The sequence below is a fragment of the Phyllopteryx taeniolatus genome, chromosome 13, assembly GCF_024500385.1.
Source record: "Phyllopteryx taeniolatus isolate TA_2022b chromosome 13, UOR_Ptae_1.2, whole genome shotgun sequence".
NCBI lineage: Eukaryota > Metazoa > Chordata > Actinopteri > Syngnathiformes > Syngnathidae > Phyllopteryx > Phyllopteryx taeniolatus.
The window spans coordinates 14,194,678-14,202,634 of NC_084514.1; the positions used below are offsets into that span (position 1 = coordinate 14,194,678).

The 7,957-nt window shown below is 42.0% G+C and overlaps 1 protein-coding gene across 2 annotated transcripts; it reads right to left on the minus strand.

Moving 5' to 3' along the window:
- Positions 1–511: 511 nt before the first annotated feature.
- Positions 512–7,634, minus strand: nkx2.4a (NK2 homeobox 4a). 2 transcript variants are annotated; one of them, XM_061795964.1, is made up of 2 exons: positions 7,116–7,634; positions 512–6,237 (listed from the first exon to the last, which is right to left on the minus strand). In XM_061795964.1, exons 1-2 carry the CDS (start codon positions 7,483–7,485, stop codon positions 5,594–5,596), a joined length of 1,014 nt encoding a protein of 337 aa, XP_061651948.1. In that variant the 5' UTR covers positions 7,486–7,634; the 3' UTR covers positions 512–5,593. The 2 variants fall into 2 exon arrangements, with proteins under 2 accessions (XP_061651948.1, XP_061651949.1); XM_061795965.1 differs by having other exon boundaries at positions 512–6,264.
- Positions 7,635–7,957: the final 323 nt, after the last annotated feature.

The window sequence follows — 7,957 nt, forward strand, 5'->3', positions numbered from 1 at the left end:
AGGCTCTGAACCCTCTAAAGAAGACCAAATGACACACTTTAATGAACCAAGACCGGCATTGACAACGAGATCATTACAATGCGTTTGGACCTGTCAAAAAAACGGTTAATCATTCTAAAAACATTTGTGATCATTAAAAATGGTAATGCTAACATCTCTAAAAAAACAAAAATGATCATGTAAAATAAGAATTTGTCTTAAAGCACCGGTAAGGAACAATTGTGTATTTTGTTTGTCTTTTGTGAATTCAATCATTTTTAACCACCTAATGTACGGAAACTATTTGTATTACAAATTGACTATTGATTATAGTTTATATTACAAATACTAATTTATTCCGTATCGTGAATGAGTTAACTCATTCACTACCGGCCTTCCCAGTTAACATGGATATTTGACTTCTGAAGCAAGTCAATGGCAGTGAATGTGTTAACATCATGTCTTATCATGTTTTTTTGTTGCTGTTTGTTTTGGTTTTTTATTTCAGTTTGCAGCAAAGTTTGTACGAAGACTGCACACATCACTGAGTATTACATTTAGCATAGATGCTAATGCTAACCAGGCAAACCCACCAATATCTTGAATCGCTAATATCAGTAGTCCAGGTTTGCTGTGGAAAAGATTCTGTTGCCCTCATTCAAAACCAACAAAATACTTTTAGAATCATTCTGCAAAGTGTGTACACAATTCCGAGCACTCGCTGAGTCACTAATAGTAATGTTAGCATTTTTGATAAGCTCACTATGGGAGATCACAAAATTAGGTGATGTGGGTTCGCCATAAAAATAAAGTACACACTCTACAGCTCATTCCAAGTCAGTCAGTGAAACGTCCAAATCATTTGAAAGTTACGATTCCAATGCAAAGTTTGTACATACTATTGTTTTCAGTCTCAACACGTGTGCTTCTCAGCAGGAACTGCCGCTACGCAGTCCCAACAGATTTTTTTGTAGGACTGGCTGAACTAATTTTCTTAAAGAAGAGTTTGTGCGACTTAATGAAGCAGAACTAATGGAGGTCCCACAATCATGCGCGCCACGCTGGAAGCGCCACGGCAGGACAGAGCGGCCATTGATTCTTGCTTCAAACCACTTGAGTTCCTAATCAGCTTCTTTGGTTGTGCGTTTGAGGCCTGACAAACGCATTGTTGGCCTGTGTCACCGGAGGTCAGTAGTTATTAGTGGCAACTGAAAACAGTTTCTTTAAATACTTATGTCCAAGTGAAAAACATGCATATGGGGACTTCGAGGGGGGATTATTGGCATTACAGCCAGTCAGGAGAGAATGTGACATGGTTTTCTAATAAGGGATGCTCCCCCCACCCCAAGCCCACATCCCACACATACACTCAGGCACACAGTCTTAACAGAGTTCTTCCGTCCTTAATCCAATGCCCCGTTCTCGTACAGACAGTCGTCAAAAGTGTTCAGTGGTTAGTGCTCAGAGTCCAAAATCCTTGGAATTTGTGTTAATTTGTGAAATTTTGTTTCATCCAAACATTGTAATCATGTTGCGTTGAGTTTTTACTTTCATTCAAATCTTTTTTGAAGGAGTGATGTTGATCTGTTCTCGTAAAATGCACGCCATTTCCTTTCCACTTGAAGACATTCAGGACTCGAAACAAATCCAGCACATTTTTTTTTTTTTTTGAATGCACGAAAGCTTGTTTCTCATTGGTAAAACTCGCACACAATCCTCTTTAATCGCTCAGAACTTTCCGATTTAGTGACTTGACTCGTATGCTAATAATCTTGCCTGCGTCTCATCTAATCCATTTCCTGGTGGACTCTCTGCTCTAATGAGGTCAATATACAACCGCCTGTCACAACATTAGGCACAACTGCACAATCTACTGCGATATAAGCTTTATCAAAACAAAAATAAATAAATCCCAATATCGATAAAGCTCACCTATAGGATTTTATATTGTGTTTCTTAAATTCTCATATGAGTAAAAATGAACGATTGATTAATTGTCATTAAGATATTGTTTTTATTAACTAGAGAGGGCAGAAAATAAAGTGTGAGAGAAAACAACGATTAAATGGCTGACAACAGAAAGACAGAGCAGTGGAAAGAGAGCGCCGTGAGGCCCGATTCAACCGCTTCACGTTAAACGTGCACCCCACATAAAACCAAATCGAGTAGCTACAGCTTAATGCTTCATTCATGTCAACGTGAATGAAGTCATGCAGACACATCCACGCTAACTTCCCCTGGCTAAACTCGCTCTCTTCATTCTGTAGCAGTTGTTTAGCTCGATGGTCGGAAAGGAGGATCGCTCTTCGAATGTTCTGAACTCCTGTACTCGGCAGAACAGCCTAACATAGCGGAGGTCTGTGTGCATCGTTCTCCTTCAAACTGCAAATTCGTTAAGACCGGACCAAATTGTGCACTCCGTTTGCCTCAGTAGAATCAAGACACATCAATTATACTCAATAGTCATAATTCACAATTAACCAACTAATCGCTTCGTTGCAGTGACGTGGTAGGAATAATTCATCAATTAGTCTGAGTATATCCTAAGGTAGGGAGTCTGTTTACCAAGACTTGAGATAACGTCCTTCACATAACATCCTAACAAGAAAACCTGAAAATACACAGCATCTTTCCCTTTGAAAGTTTTATAAACCGGCGCAATGATCATTTTGAAATGAATCATTAAGAGGTAATTCAGCAATTATTGCAGCGTATTTTATTTCATAGAACATGATAATTAAAAAAAAAAAAAAAGAGTTTCCCGAAAGCAAATCATTAGAGGGAAAGACGGCCTCAATTTGAATCTCTTTGTGAGTCAAGACCGATACCACAAAACATTGCTCTCCACATTTGAAAAAAGAATATGAACAAGGATGTATGTTGGTAGGTAAACTATAGAGCCAATAATGTTAAGCCCTTGCCAATTAGCGCTCACTAGGTTGCTAGGTCGCCATGGTCAATTGAGGAACACATCAATAGGACTTGAAAAGGTTCCTCTGTGATCAGACCTTCTGACATATTAAGTAGAATAAAGGGAAGGAAGGGAGTTGGGAGGCGGCTCTGGGGGGGCTGCAGAAACGACATGCACATTATGTAGTGCAACCTGCAATTACCTGACAAGAATAGACTGAAAAATCTTTTGCATGCGTGAAAAAAAAAAAGACTATCCTCGTCTTATCAGACTCTATAATAAGCTAAATGTGGCATTGAAGGCATGTAGGTATGGAAATGTCTGCTTTGTGTAATAGAGGCTATTTTATCAAATGTATCATTCAGTTGTGAACGTGTGTGTGAGGAATGAATTTACATGAAGGCATATATATGCATGTGGATGTTGTGTGTGTGCGAGTGAGTGAGTGAGTGAGTGTGGAGGTGACACCGTCACCCCCAAACTTTCCAGACTGAAATGATGATTCCAACAGCAATTACAGTACCCGGTCAGACTCATATTTCCTTACAAAGAGAGGTCCACGCCACAATAATGTGAAAGAAGCAACAGACACAATAGGCAGTGATTACCAAGCATAGCCTATTAGAGCGCCATAACTATGGCTATTGAAAAGAGAAAAGAATGGCTTCACCTCCACTTTCATTTTCATGTGGTCCACCATCAAAAGCTTTGTTGACAGCGCGTTCATGCCCTCAATTTTGGAGGCAAAAAAAACATCTCCCCGAAACATCTTGCAGCATCAAAGTGCGTCCAGGAATGCATTTCTCGTTGTTTCCTTCTCTTATCCAACTCCCTTCAGACAGACTTGTTGCGTCCAATTTCAAATGTCAGGTGCATATTGGCTCTGATTGCCCTTGGAGTGCGGGGATGATAGCGCATATACATACAGCTGCCAGGTATGTGAAGGGCTTGGAAAATGGAGGCTCTCCAAGGTCGCCATTGAGACACCCTGATAGCCATCATCATCATCATCATCATCATCATCGCAGGGTGTCATCACCGAAAGGGCTCCACAACTCACTTCCAAACATGTTGAAATGACCACAGGAAATGAAATGTGAGATACTATTGTCAGTCGCTGCTTTGGGAGGACGCACCAACCGGAGTGATGGAGCTTAAACACTTTGGAGTTGCTTTGCGCAAATCGTTTTCTCTTTTAAGGAGATCGATCGCAACGACACTTGCGTCTATGTGAACGCGCGAGCATGTTCGTGAGGTGAATCAATCCAAACGTGCGGCGTCTGTCTAAGTTCTACTCTTAGCGCTATAATAAAACATAATACAGTATGAATTGTGATAGTAAAAAGTGCATGTAATACAGCAATTCCGTGTTATTTATTGCAATATGAAGATTCAGATGCAATGGCGTATTTGCTGGATTGTTGCAGAATAGAAGTGCAACATGAAACCTGAAAAAGACGAAATAAATTGCATTATTAATAACTGATATGCAGATATATCAGTTGCGTTTAGGCAACCTAATTTATGCTCAAATTCAGTAGCTTACACGCATGAATTGATATAGTGTGTATACATGCACGATCAAATCCCTTATTTAGCAATCATTACAGTTATATTTGTGTTTGCTATATAGTCAATGTATTATTTCAAATAATCAAGGATATATGAATTATGTTATATCCAATATCATGCAATAATGCGAGGTCGCATTGGCCATCAAACTGTCCAATTAGATTGGGACAAAGGAAGGCCTGTTTCCAAAAGATTCGTTGGCATAAAAGTAAGGGAAATCAATTCACAGACGTATACATTAGACAGGAGGGGTTTTTTTTTTTTTTGTTCTGCTGCTTAATGATTGTTAATGTCTTTCGAAGGGGGAATGTTGCGGTCTTGGATTTTTGCAGACGTTCAGGATAAAAGACAGCCCTCCAAAATGTCACCTGAACAATACTGGCTCCCTCATCGACCTTGCTTTTCTTCTCAATTTGAGCGCAGTCACAACGTCATGAAAATGCACTTCAAAACAGATTGCTTATTAAAAAAAAAAAAAACAACAACAACTTCCTCACAAATAGCTCTCACACTTCAAGTTATTTATTCTCATTGTTCACTTGTGTTTGTAACATATACAGCAGCTCCATTTGATCGTTTTAACTTACAAAAGAATAAAGAAAACGTAAAAGTGGACGCAAATAAAGATATTATACAATTAAACGTATTCTCGTGTTAGCCAAAATGTACAAGTCCCTATTTCCTTAAAGAATTCTAATGGAATACATTAGGTTACAATATCCATATGACAAAATTCCAGGTTGCTGACTTCATTCAGCTCCTTATCGATTTTGTTTTTTGTTTTTTTGTTTTTTTTTTGTTTTGTTTTGCTTTTTGAACATAGACTAGCATTAAAACATCATGAAGGGAGGTCCAAAAAGATTACAAAAGGGCTCCAAAGCGTCTTAATTGGCTTTCAAGGGTCGGCCATGTGTGTGTAATGTTCAAAAATAGACTCCCTTCTTTAGAGATGTCAAGAAAATGTGCCCTGATCAGCTGGTTCTCTGGTCTGTGCGGGCCCGGGGCCCTCTCCCTCTCTGTCTCTGTCTCTGTTGTTGTTGTTGTTGTTTTTAAATATAATATCGGACCACAAAGTGTATTTGCTGTCTTTTACGCGCGTGTGGTTAGGGCAAGTCGATAGAAAAAGTGGCCCTACCACGTTCTGCCGTAGAGGAGGTTCGAGGTGACCATGTTACTGGTGTAATCTACGGCAGAAGTGTCTATTTGGGCCATGCTGAGCTGGCTGTGCAGCGAGGGGGGGCTGGGCGACATCTCCTCCAGGTCCAAATCGTTGACCTGCTGCTGGTTCTGGTGCTGGCCCAGCACCACTCCGGCCCCGTTCTGCTGCACGGCTTGCTGGTTCGGCGTCGGCGTGTTGGAGGCGTTCTGGCACGGTTTGCCGTCCTTGACCAGAACCGGTACGGCTACGCGCCGCGGGGACTGGGCCTGCTGTTGGCACACGGTCCCGTCCTGCTGCTGCTGCTGCTGCTGCTGTTGCTGCTGCTGTTGTTGCATCTGCTGCGCCGCCTTGTCCTTGGCCTGGCGCTTCATCTTGTACCGGTGGTTCTGGAACCAGATCTTAACCTGGGTCGGCGTCAGGTGGATCATGCTGGCCAGGTGCTCCCTCTCCGGCGCCGACAGGTACTTCTGCTGCTTGAACCTCCTCTCCAGCTCGTAGACCTGAGCTTGCGAGAAGAGGACCCGCCGCTTCCTCCTGGGCGCAGCGTGCAGGGCCGGCATGGACTTGGAGGCGTCCCCCATCCCCGCGAGGGCACCCATGCCCGCCATGTTCATACCTGCGGAAGGTCCCGTGAATCTACAAACTTCGACATGGACATACACAGATGTGCTTTCGGTCGCAAATTGCGCATGAGAAATGGATTTTCTACCATTTATCATTACAACACGTTGCTTTCTATTTCGAATTCCGTGACATAAATCATATGTATGAATGCTACTGCTGATGATATATGTTATATATTATTACGCTCTATTATTTATCGCTAGGAGCAATAACTAGAATCAAGTTGGAATGGAGAATTTATATCACATCGGGCTCCTCCTTAATTCTTTCACTTGTACTCATAATAAAGATAAATGTCGTTATTTTTCATTTTCCAAAATTTTAAGTCATACTATTGTACATTAAGAAACACAAAATGCACCTGCGCTATTCTTTTCTTTCTGTAGCGCGTATGTCATTCAAGCACATTCAATATTAAAAAGTCATCATGGGCCACAAATGCTCATTGTGAATACTTGAATTACTATATGAAAAATAACAACTTCGACGAATTCGATCATTGCAAATAGTGTAGATTGGAAAACTGAAGGTTCTATGATTGCTTTCAAATTCTGAAACAAATCACACATGCGTATAAATAATAATAATAATAATAATAATAATAATAATAATATCGATTCCGACTTGCAATAGGGACCCTTAATGTCATTCCTAAATATGAGTGTGATTGATGCGTCGTAGGAATCCAATCCAATCAAATATTGTAGCTCCGCTTGTGCTTATCTAATTGTACTAAAGTAACCGTGCGGTCTTATTTGTACAAGGATAGCAGAAGGGGGGGGGGGGGGGGGGAATTTAAAAAAAAACAACAAAAAAAAGCAAAAGAGATGTGTTGAGCAAGTCTTCTATCTGCTGCAGCAGCACACTTACTGGTGGAGTATCTCGGATCAGGGTTGGTGCTGTACCAGCCTGTTGCTGCAGCGCTATTCCTCATGGTCTCCTGGTAGGACGGCAGCTCTCCCATGTTGCCAATGTTCCCATTGCAGTATCCCCCCATGGCGCTGTGGGAGAACTGGGACACCGAGTGCGGCATGTGGTAGGCGGCCGCCACGCCGCCGTTGTGGCTCATGGAGTGCTGCTGCATGCCGGTCTGAGACACCTGAGGCTGCCGGTAGGCTCCCAGCGGAGAGGTTAGGTTCCCTGCGCCGTCCATGGCACTGAACTTCTTGTAGGTCTCCTCGATTGGACTCAAAATATCTGTGACTGAAAACGGCGTTGTGTGCTTTGGGCTCAACGACATGATTCAGAAAGCAGGTAGAGTTTTTGCTGTTGGGAGCAGATCACGCGTGTTGTTGTATCGGCTCTCTCCTTGTTGGGTGTCTACGTAAGAGAGGGCTTGGAGTGCGCCTGAGATCCTATTGATCGCCTTGGAGAAGGAGGCGAGCCCGGGGCGCTCTTAGCCCGGGTTTATTGGAGCCAGGAGCCAGGTTTATGACAAACACCGGGGGGGGGGGGGGCGGAGCCACGCGCCTTAAGCAGCAAACAATAGTCATTGACGCTCTACTCAAATAATTCAGCAAAACAAACTTTCCTCTACACCGCCGATCACATCAAAAGAAAAAAAAAACAAAACAACAACAACAACAACAACCTAAAAAAAAAAAAACACTATATATGTTTTGTTTGGTCATAAATGGAGACTGACCCACATTCATCATCATCTTTTTTTTGGAACAACTTTGAGAGCGCATGAAGTCCAATTAAAGCCTCAT